The following is a 21,653-nucleotide window of genomic DNA, read 5'->3' on the forward strand; positions in this document are numbered from 1 at the left end:
TAACTGATTTGGAACGAGGCCAAATCACAACTGCTAGATGACTGGGTTGGAGCATGTCCAAAATGGCAAGGCAAGCAGGGTGTTTCTGATCAGCAGCACTGAGTACATACAGAGGTGGAAGCCACTAAGAACTAGCAATCATAATTGACTTAACCCTTTGAGATCAAAGTCCTCCAAGTTGCCCTCCTCAAAAAAGGGGTTAGGGATACCAGCGATGATGACTTAGACGTCAGTCCCCAGGCAGCTGTCTCCTGCTAATGTTTTGTTCTAGTAGTATCAGCCAGCAGTGTTACCTTCATCTTAACATCTGAGTCACCAAACAACCTGCGTGGCATTAGCCTTGAATTTTGTTTTACCCACATGCTAAACTGACAAATATTCAGAAACTACAAGATATCACATTACAAATTAAATCTCATACATTTTTTCTATTAGTGTAGAATTTTTCCATTAGGGAGTTCCAGGCAAAACTTTAATGGAAAACTGAACCTAATCCTATTCTATCAGTAACACTAACCCCTAAAGACCAAGTCCCATTCTGAAACCTGAAGATGAGCATTTTTGCCGTCATCTTCTCTGTGTTTTGAAACTCTATGTTATGAATGATAGGATTAATAACATTATTTTACAATGAATTTACAAAACTAGCTTACCAAGGTCAAGGTCAAGGGCCTTTTTCTCATAGTCTTCTAAAAGACCACAGGAGACACCAGGCACTTCTTTGTTGGCTTCACTTTTCAGACCGAAAGCTACCTTCATCTTTTTGTACTGCCAATGGTTCAACACTTAAAATAATATTAAACGATTAAAAGTACTTTAGAAAGACAGAGAATGTAGTAGAAAGCACTACTGAATATGTAGACAGTAGATAATCTGCCTCTTAAAGCAACTTGGGGCAGTCGAGTGTCTCCATCAAACACCACTTCACCCCTAATAGATGCCAGGCCTGTGCCAAAAGAGCAAGAACAGCTCATCAAGCGTGACTGAAAATGAATGAGTATTATTACATAATTATCCATAAACAATTTGTCTAGTGTAACCAAATGAGAGGAAGACATTAGACCGTTGCATAGCTTCAACAGACTTAGAAAGGATAGGTATTATGCAAAAGATCCAGGCACCACTTATGTTTGAGTATGGTTTAACTCACAACTGGGTTCAAGGTTTAAAGTGTGACAGATGACGACTTCCACTTTGTATTCAGTCCTTTGTAGGTACCTGCTGAACTATCAGATCTGAAGGATTTGTGGCCTGTAGCCAATACTCCATACATCAGGTTTCACTGTGTTGCTAGAGTACAGTGCAGTTCACCATGATGACACATAGTTAATATTTCACAGCTTTGTTTTTTCAACACTTCGTTTCCCTCTAGTACAAAAAAGAATATTACAACTAGTGTCTACTGTGACACAATCAAGCTCATTTCAATCAATCAATGAACTAAATGGCTAAACCAAGGCTTAGTATAAACAGATACATACAGATTATTTTGGACTTTGGACTATGAACCTTTAAAGCAGAGATGAAACAATCTTTTAATGAAACAAAAGTTGGATCATTCAGATTTGGGCAGAATCTTGCACATCTACATGATGCCTGTTTCTTTTGTGTCTCAGTGTCAGTCAGTGATGTTAGCTTAAGCACATTGTGTTTTTCTACACTTGTAATTGACACAAAGTTTCAATCCCATTTTATTACCAGTTCAGGAAACCAGATAATTATAAAGACATCATGTGCTTTTTTCCTACCAATTAAGTCAGGCTGAATTTATAAATATGAGAATCGTCCCCTTGTGACTGACGTGTGATGTGAGAAACCCTCTACCTTAATTGGCTCCATGAGCTGTGAGTCAATATCTCTGCCGATACCATAGCAGCCTCGATCAAGAAAGTGTGGAGAAAGTTGACGCTCGCTCTAAAAATATGTGTATGAGCTTTGAGTTATAGCTCAGAGCTTTGACACAAATTAGATCAATTTTAAAGTTTCTAATTACCTGAATTACTTCAGTGAGTCGTGTTTAAAAGTCACTGTAGCTCCAAATTCTGACCAAGTTAATTAGAAGGCTGAATCATTCGGCTAAACTACATAACCACCATTCCAGCATGGATTGTTTCTTTTACCAAATATTACAGTTTTGTGGATTAATGTTCTTTAAAAAATGACATCAAAGTCTGGCTCCTTGGAGGCAACACATGAAGAAATGAAGGGTGGCTCATTTCTTTGCAGAGTACTGCATGTGTCGTTAAAAAAGAATATCAGATCAGTTTATATGCAGATATGAACCAAAATGAGGTCTCTATGTCAGTTAGCGACCTATTTTTCTCCCTAACCTGACATCCATCTCTGCTGTTTGTCCTATTTGACTGAGAGAAGAGGGGCTTTGGAGCACTGCTGTGAAACATCCAATATTTGCAAGTTACTCTGAGAACTTGACAGTTAATTAAAATCCACTTGAAAAGTTTTTTTTACTGCTAAAAATGGAATGATACTAATAAAAAACGGATTAATAGTTAGTTTGTAAAGTAGCAATTTTTCATTAATGAATATTGTGTGGTGGGTCTAATAACATTATTGGATGACATTTACAAAACTGAAATCGGTTAAAATTCTGTTTCACTGCTTTCACTAAGAATTGACATTTGACTAATGACACAACCATTCAAACATTAATTACAACCTTACTAAAAATGATTATTATTGAACTTTTTCAATAGCAAAATAACAAGATACTGAAGTTTAATTAACTATTATTTACTATTTATTAACAATGATTATGTAAAAATGTGATGACCTGTATAACGTTGAGAAACTGTCTCCTGGTTTTACTGCCGTTACTTTGACTTTCTTGCTGTTTGTACCACACCTTTCCCAACAGGTGAGTCACTCGATACTTACAGGTACAACCTCATGCTTCCATTTCTTCCTTGCCAGATTGTCTCTCCACAACTGCATTGCAACTCCACTGCTTTTGCATAATTCCCATGAGTTTTGCTTTTTTGGAGTTTTGGGAATATTTCTAGTACTCTGCCTCGTGTCTGCCTTTGTTACTTTGTTTGCATGGACTGCTTAACTCTTAGTTCAGCCATTAATTAAAGAATCTTAATTTTATAGACTTAATAGCTGCAATTATTTGGCATTATTAGGCCTATTTTTGCCTATGTTAGCATACTTTAATTACTGTTGTGATTTTTAAGGCAGAATACTGTTCAGAATACCCTAACCCTATGCACATTGTTAAAGACATTTTTTCTTTGCAAACGAAATTAAAGTTAAGTAATATTTTCAATATTATCTTCATAGGCAAAAAGAGAAACGATAGCAATGAGCTCCAATATTTCATTCCTTTACTCCAGCTCCTTCCTGTCCTTTCCAAGCTTTCTTTTCATTAGTATGCTAATGGTACATGGCTGTACTTTGCCTATGAAAGGCCTGCTGTAAATGCAAATTCAGCCTGGAGAAATTATCTCTGGAAAGTTTGATGATTAGAAATTTGAAGTTGTTAAATACAGCCTCCTGAGTGTAAATGTAAAAATCTGTACTTGACTAAAACTTTGGCAACTCAACCACAGAGCCACTGGGGACACAAATAGAAGCTTGAGGCAGCAAAACAAAATCACATACGTAGACAAAGCAGCAAATGAAATCTTATCTAGTCTTGTGGCGCAGTTTATCGGAGGTGGAGGTCACAAACAGCTCTCTTTTTGAAGGTCAAGGATAAACTGGAGATGAAGGCAGAACATGCCACAGCTGGTTGCCCGTGGCACAGATCAGAAAAGGGAGAGAGAGTGAAAGAGAAACTGTGAGCAGTGTGGAGAGGTGGTGGTGGTGGTGGTGGTGGGGAGGGGGATCTTGTCAGAGCGTTTCTATTTTTAACTCTTCGACCTCACTGAGTGTCACACCCAGTCCACCCCTTCTCCATCCCTCACTTGCAGAGTCTCTGTGTTTCCACGGCAACCGCCTCCCATGTCTCCCTGACAACGCCCTCCTCAACCCTCCTCCCTCCCAAACTACCATCAATGCCGACACCCCCACAGCCCCCACCCACACCCAAATTGTCGATGCGGTGATTATTATGGTTCTGCAGCAACGCGGGGAGTCTGGGAGGGAGAGGGAAAGATGTGATGTGGATGGAGGAGACAGTAAGGGCAAAGAGGGAGGGAGGAGGCAGGGGAAGAAAATGAGGGATGGAGGGCATTAAAAGAAAGGACAAATAGAGAGAAGGAGGGTGGGTAGACGGGGGAATGGGGAAGACAGAAGATAAAGATGAGACATGATAAAGGGTAGAAGAGAAAGCGGGAGAACGGTAGGAATAGAAAGATTAAATAAAGCTAATACATGAGGAAGAGACTTAACCAGAGAGGGGATTGAGGCTACTAAGAAGAAAACTGGGGTGAAGTATGGAGGTGATAAGTCGGGAGAAAAGGAGGGCAAGAAACAAAAATTATTTCCAAAACCTCCCCCTTAGCCCACTTGTTGTTCCTATGACTGGAATTAATTTAAAAGCACCACAGAGATTTTTAATTAGGAAAATTAGAGCTGATAAAACATCAAAGACAATATATTTTGTCCTAAAATAAGAAAGAAAAAGATACATTTTGAGACCCAAATAAGCAAATAGAAGACTGGCAGATACTTCTAGCCTCTACATTGCAATTTTTGTTACGTGCCAGTGAGTCAGAATTGGCAGGAACGCAGGAAGATGGAGCGACTTTCAGATGATCTGCAGGCAGCAGATGGGAAGGAGTGAAAAAATTATAAAAATACAGGAGAAGGAGGAATAGTGCAAACACTGGCATGCAAAGGGCAGAGGAGAAGACAGGTAAAGATGTCAATCTTCAGTCCAAAGCTGTTCTTTAGAGGATCTATGTCTTATGTTGAGCTCACTTGTGAGTAAAATTCTGCCTTTCAGAGAGTCTAAACACTACTGAGAGATAAGCAACCTTACATAGTCATCACGTGACTGAACCAAATGAGCTGTCATGATGAGTGAGCAGTCAGATATCTAAGCATGGATAGTTAGGTGAAATACACGTTTCCAGTCTCTACATTAAGATAAACTAACAGGTTGAAGCTACATATTTGTTACATATGAGAGTAGTCTCAATCATCTCAAGGTTGGGTGCATGTTACGTTTCTTCCACAGTGTGTCCTTTGTCCATCAGTGAGCCTGATTCTGCCAGAGGTTTCTTCCTTTTAAATGGGAGTTTTTCCTTTCAACTGCCGCCAGGCGCTTGCACAGAGATCTCATAGTTGTTTTTTTTTTTCTGTGTTACTGTAGGAACTTTATCTAATAATCTAAGGAGCTTGGAAAGAAAAGCGTCTGGACTTCTTTGAGTTGCTTGAAGTTGAGTTGCTTGAAGACGTTTCACCTCTCATCTGAGAAGCTTCTTCAGTTCTAACGGACCCTTAGAACTGAAGAAGCTTCTCGGATTAGAGGTGAAACGTCTTCAAGTAACTCAAAGAAGTCCAGAAGCTTTTCTTTCCTAGCTCCTTAGACTATGATGACCTGGATGACTGAGAACCTTCACAGACATATTTTTATCTAATAATATGAAGCGCGTTGAGGTGACTGTTACTGTGATATGGTGCTAGAGTTTCTACACTCGACAATGGTGAAAGCGAACATAGATCACATCACTCCTAACTCAGAATTTCTTCACAGTTTCTGGTCATAGAGTATGAAGGACCAGGATTACTTAGGATGAGAAATAATTAGCACATAATTATTCATTACCAATAGAAAAGATAATACTGGTTACGCAATCTTACTTAATTCTAACATAGCTGAAATTTTCAAATTCACCATGTCCTTATAATGAAGCTTCTGGTGCTGAGTGATCACGTTTACCTTGATATTGAGCGCTCTCTGGTTATGGCTAACAATGTCAAAATGTTCAAAAGTACATTTTACTCAAGACCATTAGAGTTAAAAGAAGACTGATACTGTATTCATTAATATTTAGTGGCAGGCGCTGTTCTGAGACATTTGTGACAGTGATTAAGTCAGAAACAGCATGAAAGGAGTAAGGTAGGTAGCTAATGTGACCTATTTATTAATTCAATCATTCATTTTCTTCAACTTATCTAATTCAGGGTTGCGGGAGGGCTGTCATTTATCTCAGCAACAGGGCAGTAGTTGGGGTACTACCTAGACAGGTCGTCAGTCTGTTGGGCTGGAGCTGAGATAGAACGCCCTAGCACATACTCAGTAAGATGCTGAGCCATTAGTTGATGTGGGCTGTCTACTTATGTAAAACATCCATCCATCCATCCATCTTCATCTGCTTTATCCAGGGCCCAATCCGCCTGTCGATCTCCGGCTCCCTTCTCCCATCACTCGCGAACAAGACCCCGAGATACTTGAACTCCTCCACTTGGGGCAGGAACTCATCCCCGACCCGGAGTGGGCACTCCACCCTTTTCCGGCTGAGAACCATGGCCTCAGATTTGGAGGTGCTGATCCTCATTCCCGCTGCTTCACACTCGGCTGCGAACCGTTCCAGTGCGAGCTGGAGGCCCTCATCCGATGAAGCCAACAGTGTTAGATTTGTATTGTTGATTGTCATTTATGCTTAGAAATATTTACTTATATATGCTTAGAGTTTTGTAATTAGTTGTAGATTGGTAGAGGTTTTGATCCTTGATAGTCTGCAAACTTTGTGTGTATTAGACAGCACTTTGGGAGCATGAGAGGTCATACCGTGTCTTATTATTTTATGGTAGGATTAACGTAGTTGCGTCTGTTCTAGTCTAAGTGCTCTTTGTTTAGATGAACTGCAGGACTTCCTCACCGTGTTATCTAGGATGAACCATCTAGGGTGAGGGGGAGGCTACCCTCTTCCTGACCAAGGATGTTTGACCCTTTGATCAGCAGTCCCCACACACACACACACACACACACACACACACACACACACACACACACACACACAGGCAAGGTACTCTTTGTTTGTATGTAGACGTCGTATGTTAATGAACCTATGCATATTCATGTAACCTCAATAAAAGGACAGTGTATGGGAGAACGGACGAGAGCTACTGGGGTCAAGCGAAGGAACGGTGCCTGTCCGGTTCTCTCCCGTGCACGAGTACCATGAAGAAGTTTGCCTACTTGTGTCTTGCTTGCAGTGTAATTATATTGTCTTAACGTTCCAGCGAATAGGTTTATGCTACAAACCTATCAAACAGAACCACATCATCTGCAAAAATCAGAGATGAGATTCTGAGGCCACCAAAGCGAAAGCCCTCTGCCACCTGGCTGCGCCTAGAAATCCTGTCCATAAAAATTATGAACAGAACCGGAGACAAAGGGCAGCCCTGGCGGAGCCCATCACCCACCGGGAACGAGTCCGACTTATTGCCGGCAATGCGAACCAAGCTCTTGCAACGGTTGTATAGGGATCGAATGGCCCGTAGCAATGGGCCAGACAACCCATACTCCCGCAACACCTCCCACAGGACACCCCGAGGGACACGGTCGAATGCCTTCTCCAAGTCCACAAAACACATGTAGACTGGTTGGGCAAACTCCCATGCACCCTCAAGTATCCTGGAGAGGATAAAGAGCTGGTCCAGTGTTCCGCGACCAGGACGAAAACCGCATTGTTCCTCCTGTATCCGAGGTTCGACTAGCAGACGAACTCTCCTTTTCAGCACCCTGGCATAGACTTTCCCAGGGAGGCTGAGGAGTGTGATCCCCCTGTAGTTGGAACACACCCTCCGGTCCCCCTTCTTAAAGATGGGGACCACCACCCCGGTCTGCCAGTCCACATGTAAAACAAATGCAGCTAAATGAAAGCTGCTGTGTGTAAAATGTTAGTTATGCGTAAACGGAACCATTACCAGCAACTTCAGGAAACATATATATCTGACTAATGCAGTGTTTGTCTAATTTAGCAAAGCTGTTGCTGTACCAGTGTTAGCCTCCTGGCACCAGTGATGCTGCTGCTTATTGTTACGAAAACAAGTCTGCACCGATCACATGGAAACAGTTAGCAATGGCTTTAAACACTTCTTCAAATTTTCCTAATTAGTGCTCAGACAAGCAGCGGTGACAGCTTTGTCAGTGGATAGCAGTCGCACATGCAAAACAAACTCAATCTTAATTGCCAGTTAAAAGAAAAATCTGACACTGAAAACACTGAAAATAAATGTGGAGCACATTTGTGAATAAAAAATGAAATGCAGCCCAGTTTTTTCTAATGAAAAAAGTTGATAACAACACTAAGGTGACTCAGTCAGATGGACTCTGTCCTCTCTGTCCTCTGTCCTACATTTTAGACCATAAAATGCTTCAAAAATAGAACCAAAATTGGATTTTTGCCAAATGAATGTGACGAAACAATGCTTTGTAAAAACTAAAAAAGAATATTTACAGTTATGCCGAGACACGACAATATTATGACACCTGCACATGTTTCTTGGTGATGATTTCAGAGAGCAGTGGTTCATAGGTGTAATTTCTGTAGCAGGCACCTGATGGAGCCAGTGAGCAGGGCTGAGATTCTACAACAGCAACCTTCTTAACAGCCGACACAGACTGCAACATGACTGTATGCAGTGTTACACAGCCAACCACAACACACTGGGTTTCCCGGTGGTTATCTCAATTTCTAGAATTTGCTTTGATTTAATCTCCCTGGCTCTCTCTCAAGGACGAATCCAGGACACAGCATCAGGTAAAAGATGGTTGCCACTTTGCTTTGCATACCAGAGACTCTTTGTCTCACACACACACATTGACACAGCAGGAACGACAACAATTTCTTCTTTCTTTCGGACTACATGCACATTGAAAAAATGAGGGTGTGTTCGCCTTACATAAGGGTGAAACAGTCACTGTCATCAATATTGTATATGAGAGAAAGATGCAGAGTTAAAAATAGATGGAGTCAAGATAAAGTCAGGAGAGAGAAACTCCCAGACTGGCTGGGTAATAAAAACATACAACCTGCGCAGTCTGGGCCAAATTACACAGAGTGAAGAGACTAACACACAAGGTCATTAACAGCAGCAATTTTTAATATCTAATATTTAATATTTGATCACATCGGAGCACAGCAGCAACCATACAACCAGACACCCTTTGGAGGAAGGGTGGCTGGTTGTCTCTAATATTACTGAAATACTACTGTTAAAAATATATTTTTAATCATTTAACCTGCAATCACTGATTCTATGTTGTTGTGGATACAACCCTGCCCATTTTAAGCAGTCACATAGAAGTTGTGTTTCAGGTAAACTCAAACAGACTCTTTAATAACTCCATTTTTGATCTCTACTAATTCCCAAAGGAAATAATGTACAGTTGTGGTGAAAAATGTACATACACTCACCGTGGACATGACTCTCACAGTAACTTTAAATTATTTATTAGAGCTGTTCTATTTCCAGCATTAGCGTTTTTGCCTCTCAGCAAACACAGAAATACAAGCTACAGGATACAAGTTGGATGAGAAAGATTCACTATAACTGTGGTCATTCAAAAAAAACATCAATACATCACTATGCCTTACATAGTGATGTCAGTCTCACAGTAAACCACGCGAAATACATGTCAAATGCAACACAACTGTCTTCCAAGTACTGTAATGTGTAGTGAACCACATTAAACACATCCTGCAACAAACAGCTGAATAAATTTGTGATTTCAGTCGTTTCCAGCTTTTGTTAGGAAATGTCATTGAGATTTTTGGTAACACTAAATCGTAGCAATAACAAACCATAAAGTTTTCTGCAAACACAATGGGAAATGTGCAGTTCAAATTTGAACTGTGGAATAAAAACTTAAGGAAAAATCTGTGAAAAATCATTGCAGCCCTGCAAACATCATCACTGTATTTGTAATGCTGAAGAGTCGTACAGGATGTGGGGCTGACTTAGGCACCATAAAAATCAACCCATTTAGAGAGTGCCAAGTATCATCACTTACATTTATTTAGTCATTCAAAGTCACTGGTTGTTTACTTATATCTTTATGAAAATGAATTATAGATGTATTTTCTATGAGATTTCTGGTTTAAACATTAGTCTCCAGGTCAAAACTGGACTATAAATGGACAGATCCAGGCATTCTTTCCATGTACATTAGTGAGTTCGTCAGACCCCATCTTACAAAGGAGGGAATGAACCTTAGACTTGAGATACATACAGTGTACAGTTTTCACCTAAAGAAGGTAATGTGGTGATGTATGCTGGGCTAGGTGGATGAAATCTCAAATTAGCTTTAAGAATCTTAAACCACAGGAACATCCCTCAGTTCACTTTTAGAAATAAAATACATTTTCTGTGTTCTGTGTATTTAAATACTTCACTGTCATCCACATCCACAAACAAACACAGGGACAAGCATACTAAACATCCCCAAAATGATCTAACATAAGGATGTGCAAACTTCCTGGGTCAGAAGGAAGAAAAAGGGAAAAGGGAAACTTGTTCTTACCTGTGGAGGTTACATTGTTGGTGGCATTATGAAAAAGAAAAAATGGAAAGGGAGAGAGAAAAAAATCAAGTTTACTCGCTTTAGAATTAACTCCATTGTCTTATACACAATTCTCCAACGTCAGCTCTAACAATCCCTCTGCTTTAAGACCTCTCTCGCTAAAATAAGACTCGAGTATTGAGTCATGTACCTGAAAACTTTCGCTCAGGCCAAGATCTGTGTGGAAGAGACAGACGCAATTCTAGCTACTTGACAAAACCTTTTATCTAAAGAGCATTAAACACATATTTCACCAGGAGTGTCAGGGTGGTTTAAGGTCGGGACTAAAGCGAAGCACAGGGAATTACAGTAGAAAGTAAATCTTCATAAGGAGGGTACGAGATGTAGTCTGTAGCGACAGAGTGATCAGGCTAGAATGCAGGCATTTCAAGTAAGAGGAAGGAGTACTAGAATGAGGTGCCATCAGGGTTTTTCTCAGGTTACAGGAGGCAGGCCTTACCAGGCACTGGACAGTAAACTGCAGGTTACTATGTGGCTGGTGATTGGTTAGATTTGGATGGATATGCCTGTCTGTTGTAATAACAACAGGGGAAAATCCTGTTACATGAAGGTTACTTCTAATCAGGATAATAATGCAAAAACAAAGATTGTAATCTGAAGTATGACCTGAGCAAAAATATAAATTCCTCCGTACCTACAAATTAACTATGTTTAAGATTGGTGGTCCTGAGAGGTCAAACAGACTGCAACTTAAGAAAATACCAGTAAATAGAAAAATACTACAAAAACACACAAAACACAACAGAAGCTGAATAAAACAGAGTGGAACTAGAAAAAAATCTCACAAAACAAGAGCAGAGAAGTGTTACGATATGAATGTGACAGAAACCAAAACATGTGAAGGACTGCACTGAGACATGCATGAGAGAAACAGAGGAGTCTGTGTGTTTTTATCATATGATTCACATAAAAACTGCACATATGTGTTTGCTATTAGCAGTTTACTGTTAGCTTGTGAATTTTGTAACTGTTGCGTCCACGTTGTTGTCTCCCCAAAAACACTTCTGTTGTGTTTTTAAGTTGGTATTTTTGTGCCGTTTTTTTCTGTTTCACTTGTGTTTTATCCAACTTCTGTTATGTGTTTTACAGTATTTTCCTCTTTGCTGGTATTTTCTTGAGTTGATCACATCGGAGCACATTGCTGCGGTGAGGGCCACCGTTTGATCTTTTTTTAGATCCCCTAATTCTTGGCCAATGAAATATAAAGAATAAATTGAAGTCCCTTGTTACAAGATTTAATCTAACAATGAGGGACATGAAAATGGTTCAGAGACCGATACTTGACTTTAATGTGAAAATATGGTCACTCACAGGTGACACATGGGTAACTTTATGATGAAGGTCACATCCTGTGGCTCAAAGTAGTAGAGATTTGAGGATTTTTTGGTTCATTTTGGGTCAAATACTACATTGTAGAGAATTTAGAAAATAGCTGAATGGAGTAATGCATCTTTAACATATAACACGTCATATATAGTTTATAATAAACACCTGCAATAGAATTCACTACTGAAAATCACTGCGAAAATAAAACTTTAGAGGTGAAAAAATAAAAAACTGGGTTTTGTGCCTTATCGACCTAATAAATAAATGAAAGATGAATTTGTAACACATTTTCCAGTTTTCTTGTTCACAACCATAGACTGTGTATAAAAGATGGGCATAGCCTTTGCATCTGAAAAATCAAGTGCTTTCTGATACTCAGGAAGTGGTAACTCCTGGTGTCTAAAAGGAAGTACAGAAGTCTAAGGGCTCCCTCGCTCTGTGACCTCAGCTGACATTTTTCTGATGAGTCACTATTAGTTCAGATAACAAGGTTATGCTTTAGTTCCAGCCTGATTTTGACTGACACATTGCATTCCTATGACTGTGCAGTCCTGCTTAATTTCACAGTTTGGCATCAAAAAGACAAGATGGCAGCATGACAGCAGAAACACACCTCTAAAGTTTGCAAATGAACAAATGGCATCACAGTGGCTACATCCTGTCCATCTTTTATATGACGTCTATGGTCACAGCCACACCTTGCCTCTTCTACATACATTAATTTGCCTCTATGCAGATGATTAAAGTCTACAAAGTTACTGACTGAATCTGAAAGGCATTGACAAACTGGCTTTTCCATGCAGCGACCCAGGTTATGTGTGTTTTTACAGACAAAAAGGAGATAGTGGTAGGTTACATAGCAGCTGACAATCACATGAAACAGTAGACAGTGGAGCAAGCATAGACGGCAGCAGCTATCAGCAGCAGGTCAAGTATTATCAAATTGTTATGATCACAGTAACAGATACACAGAGGCAGGCAGAGGAAAATCCAATCAGACAGTTTACCCTGGCAGGTTTGTAGGGCCCGACCAGCACAGTACATTTGTGTCCCATAGTCATGCTGGCAGCATAGGATATTATTATATTTGGACACAAATGAATTTCTGTCTGCGATATTTTCCAGATTATATTTGCAGTAGTAACAAAGAGCAGATGTTTATCTGTCGTAAAGGTAAATATCTTAAAAGCTGATTAAACAGAAGCTGTTCTGGATATATCTGTCGGGCCCCGGTTATTTCGGATTCGCAGGCGACAGGATCGAGCACCAAGCAGGCAAAGAGCCATGCATACAGGGAGACAAACATCACTACTTCTTGCTATCCTAGCCTACAATCACTTTTCTTTAAATTAGCTCCATGTTATTCATAATCTTCCCTGTAGTTCACCAACCTTCCAATGGGGGGAGCTGTGGCGACGAGGACTCCTGGTGGTCTGAGTGTGCAGGGAGAGAGGGAGGGGCTGCTTGGGTGATGGGAGGAGGGGGTGTGGCTGAGCTAAGGGACACTGGTACGCATTTGGGGGGAGTGTCTGGTGATGACGATGCAGGGGTGGCTTCTTTCTTACAGGAAGCAGCTGAGGAATTAAGAGGTGTGGCTGAAGTGGTAGAGGATGCAGGACCGGCGGTTCCCGTGGAGGCCACTGCTGCTGTTCTAACAACAGGAGTGGCCTCCGAATTACTGGGGGTAGCTGTGCAGGACATTAGTGTGGCTGAGGGGATGAAAGGCTTGGCATCGACGTTGAGGGCCGATCCAGCTATGGCTGCTGAAGGATATGTTTCTGCTGAAGTTAAAGGTGATGGACTGGTGGACACAGTGGGGGGAAGGTCTGAAGTGCTCTTGAAAGGGTTGAAATCATAAGCAGCTTGTGAAGCAGGGACAGTGGTTTCTACTGGGGTTGACTTTGTGAGGGAAGCAGGAGCAAGTGAGGCTGTGTTGGTGATGGGGGTGGTTGTCTGGGAGTCGGGAGTGGAACCCGGTGGGGTCTGGAGAACTGAATCAAGGAAAGAGAAGGTCTGGGAGACAGGGCTTAGGTTGTCCCCTGTCATTAGTGCTAGGCTACCGCTGACATCCCCAGCTAAACTATTCTTGGTGACTGTACTAGCAGCTGTGCTAATATGGTTTTCAGGTTTGGCTGACATTCTCTCTTCAATGGGCTTTTGCCCATTTTTAACAGACACAGAAAAGTCATCTAAACACATAGGCTCGTAGGAGCGCGAAGACAAATCTGATACTTGGCCAACATGGGAACAGTTGGTAAAACTTGTGGGTATCTGTTCAGGGGCAGAGGGTAGAGTGGGGCTGGGGATGGAGTTTGGAGCTTTGGGGTCACTAGAGCCAATGTCAGCACCTGCAGCCCACTTAGGGGCAACTGTAGCTGGTGTGGGAGAGACAGGCTGCTGTGGAGCTCCCCACTCCTCTGGAAGTCTTGCCCGACTCTTAGTCTTTCTGCCTTTTACCCTACCCCCTCCTCCACTCTCTCTGATCTCCCACTCCCAGTTCTCCTCCTCATCTTCGTCCTCCTCCACCTCCCTTCTGCCTTTATCCTGCATCCTGCTGATGTTATTCTCCTGGCTATCCAAGAAGTCGTAGACCTCATCACGGCCCTTCCTCTTCTTCTTCCGTCGCCGCTGCTGCTGCTTGCCGGCTTCGTTCCCCGGCCCTGCTCTGTCAGGGCTGAGGGGTTCAGAGTTGGAGGATGTAGCACTGCTGTCATCCACTGAGCCGCTGGGAGAGAGGATGGGAGCTGCCGAGGGGGAGGGTTTTATAAGAGGAGGAACCAATCACATACTGTGTCAGAGAAACACCTGATAAAAAGCCATCAGATTATGGTTACTATAGCTGTACTCGTTATTTCAGGTTTAAATCTGATTTAACTGGGTGTACCAGCTATTTTGGTAAATAACTCTTGCATCTATGACAGTGAAAGTAAGTTGATGTAGTGAAGATAATAGGATTACTCTAAATTCATGTTGAAATATGAGTTTTTATGAAATAAGCTAAAGCAGACATTTTTCCCCCCTCTTACGCAGTTGGGTTAACTTATGCAAGATATGTATCTTACCTTAGAAAGGGTTTCTGTGGTTTCACAAGAGCACTCAGTGGTGCTTGATATCCTAAGTTGTGCTTTCCAGGCTGACATTTCTTAACTTCATCAAAACCCCCAGTCTGTTATGTCTACCATTGCCAGACGCTGCTATACAATCAAAATGATTTAATGACCATTGTGGTTGACGATACGTTAAAGAAGCTATACAATTTTAGGCTAAAAACAAACTCTAACCAGCAAGCTGTCTTGTTAATAGTGCTCTTTAGTGGGTGCATTACAAGAGCTTAAGCCCTCACTGTCCTTACTGTTGCACTGACTACCTGTCCTTCAACATGATTCAGGTAGTTTTTTTGTCTAAACCAAAGTAATTAGAGTAGTTTGCATCCAGAGTATTCCCTGATGTGTGCTACATGTGAGAAAGGACGTGTGTGAAAACTACACCAACATAGCTAACTAAAAATTGTTCGAAGTTCAGGTTTGATAATAGCTACAGACTCTACAAAAGAAAAATACCACATTTAGGCAGCGCTACTTCTTGGTCCTTTCAAGTTGCACTGAGGGCAGCCTACTCTTTAGGCCATCTTTGGGTACCAAAAAGGTATCACATGAGTCCCTGGATGAGGACTACCTGATGAGAGTTAACTTCAGTAGATATCTCTGCAATGCAAGTTAGAGGCATCTCTGACATTCAGTGATAGCTTTTAGTTCTTCGCATCCTGTTAATAAGTTCAATTATGCACATTAATTGAGCAAAGCTGGACTAATTTCCTACTAATGTTAAATTTGTTTATTTGTAGAGATAAGTGTCTTCTATGAGTTTATCTTACTGAACTATACTTATTCTCATTGCTTAACAAATACTGTAAATAATAAACGTCTGTTATTACTGTCACCTGGAGCCTTGACTCATCCCCCAAAAAACAAAGAACAGACATTTTTGTGGAACATAACTTATTTTAAAATGTTACTCGTTTAAATTTATTACCTGCTGAAATATTTCGGTGTGGTGTACATACACTGTAAAATAACAACCGGATGAAGACAGATTATTTTTAGTGACATCACATGATATGGTTGGACAGGAGAAACACCTAAGCTGGTACTATAGAAGATGTATTAGCAATGCATTTGGAAAGCACACGTGGCTACATGCTATAATACGCAATAAATTCCCGCCTTGTGTACTAGTGGTATGCCACATGCCAACCAGGAAATGCACATAAAATCATGAAGTGAAGTTTGTTTTGCTGGGTTGGTTTCCAGTGATAGTAACCATAGTCTGACTGCTCTTAGGCTCTTTTTAGGCACAACATTTTCAACAATTTATTGCAGTAAGTTGTATGTGATGGTGCCTGCTTTTATAAATACATTCAACCTGTATTTGCTTTACTCACCTGTTGTTTTGTCTATGGTTCTGTAAAGACTATAATAGATCACACGTGCATAAAACGTTTTATAGATGCTGTTTTACACCAGGCATTAGATATATTTGCTTGGTGTCCCAGCTGCCTGGATTTGACTGGATATACTGTAAACTAAAATTTCACTGACAACAACGTTTGAGGGAACCTTTTAGGACCAAGTTAGACTGTGATTGACATGCACATTTGTGTGCATGAAGGGTAATGTTGTTTTTAGTTGTTACTCTTTATGATAATAACTATAATGTAAAATGAGAGGAAGTCAAAACTGAAAGTTGGTCATATAGTTTGGTGTAGATTTCTGTTTTCCAAATTGCCAGTGAAGTCTGAAAGGAAGTGCCAGTCAACCAGTAAATGTGTGATGCAAGTGTCCTTTTGCACAAATATGCATAATTCTGAATATTTAAACATCATCATCACCACCATCCAGGATACAAAGTTGCTCTTAGAGGGAGGACGCACACACGCCACAGAAAAATAAGCACACTGTGAGAGCAATGCAACCTTGAAGCAACTTAAACAGACAAATATACCAAGCACAGTTAGCACAGGATCTAGCATGCAAGAACAAAATTAAAAACATGCGTGTCTACTAAGTGCACATTCAAACGCACTCAAATCACATTAAGCGTTAGGAACGCACTGCGGAATCACAAAACGATCAAATGGCAGACAAAGCAAAAAATGTTCAGCCTGCACTGAAATGATCTTCTTATTTGTCTGTTCCCACTATCTTCTCTTATTTGAGGAATGAAGGCATCGCAGTTGGCTCTGGCTTTTTCCTCTGAATCCATATTTCTCAATTATTTCTGACAAGCACGTCATCAGCTCAGAGAGAACAAGAAACAGTAAGATGAACAGACAGAAACAGGCAAACTGTAAAATAGTCTATGACTGCTCATCGGCTCTTCTTCCAGTGTAAAATATTATTATTTTTTCTAGTTTTCATCATCCTAACTGCAGTCTTACATCACTACTTATTAATGGAAATCCAGAAAAAGGTGCAATCCTCTCTAAATCTGGCACCTTTCCCAGCATGGTTTAATTGATTGACTTGGCTATTTTCTCCCAACAACCTGATGCTTGCCCTGCTATAAACAACACTAAAGGAAGACAAGACCAGGGATATTATCATCTATATTTAATAGGATAACATATTTAATGGGAGTACTTCTTAATCTGGACTCTGGCAAACCGTCATGAAATACATTAAGGTTGGAGCATGGGCTGCTTTGAACACATGACCCATGCAAAAACACAGTATGAGCTGTAATTTGCCAAATTCTATTTAAGGTTTACCGCAGACAGAGCAGGAGCGCAGTGGACTGCAAGCCTTAAACACAGGATAGTAAACGCAGAAGAATAGAAGCATGTTTGGAAAATGTGTCATCAGTATCCTGCAGAAATATCCCCACACTGAGTTGTAGACACAACTTAAAAAGACACACAGAATTTGTGTTATAAATGACTATTTTCCATACTTATAAAGCACCTCAGCAATGACACTTCCATGAATGTAAATTCCTAAATTGTGCCAATGCCTAGACAGATCCAATTTAATCCCCCTGTGACTTTAAGTAACATGTTTTTGTTTTTTTGCTCTTTTATTGTTGCTTCATTAGATACCCAGTGATGTGAGACAGGAGGAAGTGGAGGGGCATGACTCGCCATCACCCCAAATTTGGGTTTCTGTTTTCTGCCTGCCGACAGGGATGAGTTATTCATGCTCACTGAAGCTTAAAGATAATGTGGGACAATCAAAAAACAAACTTTTAAGATGTTTCTGGCAACTGTGTCGACAGGAAATTATGATTTGGCGTCAATGGAATGACATTACTGCTTTCTCACTTCGTACTTACAGTTAGTTAGAGTGCGTCTTTGCCTCTGGACACCACCACAGTGGGTTTTAAATAATTCAATCAAAATGTGACTAAAGTGTAGACTTTTATTCAAGGGTTTTACAAAAGGATTGCACTAATTGTTCAGGAATTACAGATGAATTACATTAGGAATTCTACACTACATTTTCTTTCTGTTTTTAACGCCTGGATGAAAGTCTAGATGAATATCTTATTTCTTTGCCTTGAGAAAATCTTTTCTTTTGCAGCAGACTGTTGATTTAGCCACTCTGAAAGTGTTTGCTAGCTTCTTTTATCTCTCTGACAGGTTTATTTGGATTTGTCAGTCTGACGATGGCCTTTCCTCACTTGCATCAGTATCTCATTGTACCACATATTTGCAGTTCCATAGAGTCTCTGTCATAGAGTCTCATCCCAACACTTAATGCAATATATTTTGTGAAACTCTTAAATTAAACCTGAAAGTCTGCACTTTTATCACATTTGCTTGTCCTTTACTGTTAACAACTGTTAAGAGAAATTGAGGGACAGCAGATGAGTTCTGAGTGAGGGGACAAGCAGGATTGTCAAGCAGGAAGGTTACATTTTTTCACCTTGGTTATGTAAAACCGTGTTTCCCAGCCTTTTGGAGCCACGGCGCATATTTCACTTTAGAAACATCACACGGCACACCACCAAAAAAAATGTCACAAAAAGCATTTTGAGAATTTTCCCCCGCAGACCAAGTATAGCTCGGTCTGTCCCCAATATACCTTTTTTGCTTTCTTGTGACCACTGCTCATGCTAGGGCCTTCATCTGGGTCGCTTAGAGCAGTGCTTCCCAACCACTGTGCTGCGGCACATAGGTGTGCCATGAAAAATGATCAGGTGTGCCGTGGAAGATTATCTGATTCCACCTGATGAGTACTCTAAACCAGCGGTCCCCAACCCCCGGGCCTCGGACCGGTACCGGTCCGTGACTCGTTTGGTACCGGGCCGTGAGAGTTGAGGCTCAGGGGTGAAATGTCTGGTTTTCAGCGTTATTTTGTTATCGTTTTTAGCGTTAACTCGGTTTTCCTGAGTCTTTTCACGTGTGTTATGAATAAATCTTCTTTTTTTCGGTGCCGGTGCTAGTTTTATTTTGTTGTATTTATCCGTGACACCTTAAAGGCCGGTCCGTGAAAATATTGTCGGGCATAAACTGGTCCGTGGCGCAAAAAAGGTTGGAGACCGCTGCTCTAAACGACCAGCGTGACTAATGGGCAGACCAATTACATTCTGTTCCACTAGAGGGCAGTACAACTACCTGCTCTAATTAAATGGGTTGCCAACTGCCAGTAAAACAGAAATTACATAATAGTCATGCTCTGAGACCATGCAGCTTATAATAGCAATAGATAAATATTTGAAAAGATAAAGCAGTCAATCTGACCTGAGTCCTGGAGAAAATTCTGACCCAGATGAAGGCCCTAGCATGAGTAATGGTCAGAAGAAAGCATACAAGGTATACTGGGGACAAATTGAGCCCATTCTGCTATACCTGGTGCGCGGGGGAAGATCATCAAATTGCTTTTTGTGACACTTTTGGTTTGGTGGTGTTGCTTAAGAGTCCTAATCAGGTAGAACCAGATAATCTTCCAGGGCAAACCCGATCATTTCTCGCGGCACAGTGGTTGGGAAACACTGATGTAAAAGGAGAAGGACCAACTACCAATTTTCAGCCAGTAGGAGAAAGCTTCATCAATAGCCAAATAAAGCTAGCTAGCTCACAGCTTCAGATTTTTATCAGGTATTGACATAATGCACATTGTGATGTTCTCTGAACATATGTTTGTTGTCCTTACTTGAGAAGAATTTAACATAGATAAGGCTCAACAAACTGTAATTATCTGCAAAATATGTTAGCTGCTGCAACAATTGTGGTGTACAAATGCATCCATTACAGTAGCCTTTAATGGCTAACAGCTGAGCTCACCTTTGGCTTTAGAAGAGCAATTTTGAAAGTATCTAGTATATATATTCATTGGGTCACTGATGCATGAGATCTGCTGAGAGACAGGGACTTAACTCAATAGAAGCTGTTACATAACTGTTAGCTGGCTTTAAGCTAGAAGGACTATCTTTAGTACACCAACAAGCAGAATACAGAAAAGCTAATGAATAAAAATATTACTAAATGTTTAATAAGTTCTGCCTAAAATGGAAACTTGGAAAGTCAGTATAAGAGTTCAAGTGTGGGCTTTAGAGCCCTTTAGTTGTTTTTTTGCAGGCCATTTTCTTTTGACTCTTGATAGCAGGGTTTGATTTTTGGCAGAATCTAGAGTTAGATGTAGATGACAACATAATGAAGACATATAAAAGCATTTGCAGGAGAATATGCATGTTTCTATTCTAGTTTCTAAAATGTACAATTACATGAGCAGGAAAACTCTGATGCACTACTCTGGGTTTGTGTTTCTGTTACCTGGCAACAACAAATTTAGTTGACACCCAGTTGCTACTGATTATGATAAACATTAGAAATTCATAATAAAGACAACTACAAATGTCATGTGGTGTACTAAATCTACGTTAGGCTACTATTTTCTCTTCACTGCAGGAACTAATGAACACTGTGTGGAGCTACATTATTTAAAATGGTCACTGTTTCATTTGTCTGTTGATCCAGTTTGTCGATTGATGATAAGGACAGTAGCCGGGTGCACAGAGTGTAAAGCAATAAGGTCACCAGCAACAAAACAGCAGAGCTGGGAGTGTTCCAGTGACAGTGAAAACTAGAAAAGACTGCCCTCTGCTGCTGAAAGCATGGCCTGTGTGATCAGGGTGTTACTTCTCCTGTCACCACTGTTCCCTCCTGCTCTGCCTTTGCGTCTCTTCAGTAGTATTAAAGCAAGAATAGCATAACATCTCAGCTTTTATTAAATTAAATGTGATGTTCACGGACCGTGAACTCCATCCGTGATCTCCATCCGTGATCTCCACTTGTTGCTATAGCTGTGTTAGACATGCAACCAAACCCATTTGGTCTGGGAAAGTTTATGAGTCCTTTATATATTATCGATATTGAATCAATATTAACATTTTGATTCACTGGTCCTTCAATCCCCCCTCCCCTGCTGCCCCAGAATGCAGTATTACGTGCAACCAAGCTCCAGTGTGATACCTGCAGAGTGATTCATGGAATGGATTCCCATGCCACCGGAAGAAAATGGATCGCTGCTTTTAAAGGGACTGCTCCCACTGGTGTTACTGATGGTTTTGCTTTCCACACCAAAATGGCTTGAACTTTTCTGGGTGTCCATAGCTGGACTCATTCCAGTCTGGCCAAGAGTAGTGCTCATACTGGTCTGGAAGGGTGGCATACTGGACCCCATGGTCCCTCCAATCCCAGGTTGAGAAAAGCCTGATGGAGAGAAACAGCAAGGAGCTACATCACCAACAGGAAGCTGTCTGTTTGAATGTTGTATACTTTATATACTCATACCACATGCAGCTGGGAGAGAAGTTAAATACTGATGGT

The 21,653-nt window shown here is 40.8% G+C and overlaps 1 protein-coding gene across 1 annotated transcript in view; it reads right to left on the minus strand.

Moving 5' to 3' along the window:
* LOC113011196 (microtubule-associated protein 4-like) overlaps positions 1–21,653 on the minus strand; it is a 137,195-nt gene that overhangs the window by 61,311 nt on the left and 54,231 nt on the right. Inside the window, 2 exon segments of the mRNA XM_026150630.1 lie at positions 13,219–14,571; positions 21,297–21,536. Of these exon segments, the coding sequence (XP_026006415.1) occupies positions 13,219–14,571; positions 21,297–21,536 (1,593 nt within the window).

The sequence above is a fragment of the Astatotilapia calliptera genome, chromosome 18 (assembly GCF_900246225.1).
Source record: "Astatotilapia calliptera chromosome 18, fAstCal1.2, whole genome shotgun sequence".
In the NCBI taxonomy this organism is placed as follows: Eukaryota; Metazoa; Chordata; class Actinopteri; order Cichliformes; family Cichlidae; genus Astatotilapia; species Astatotilapia calliptera.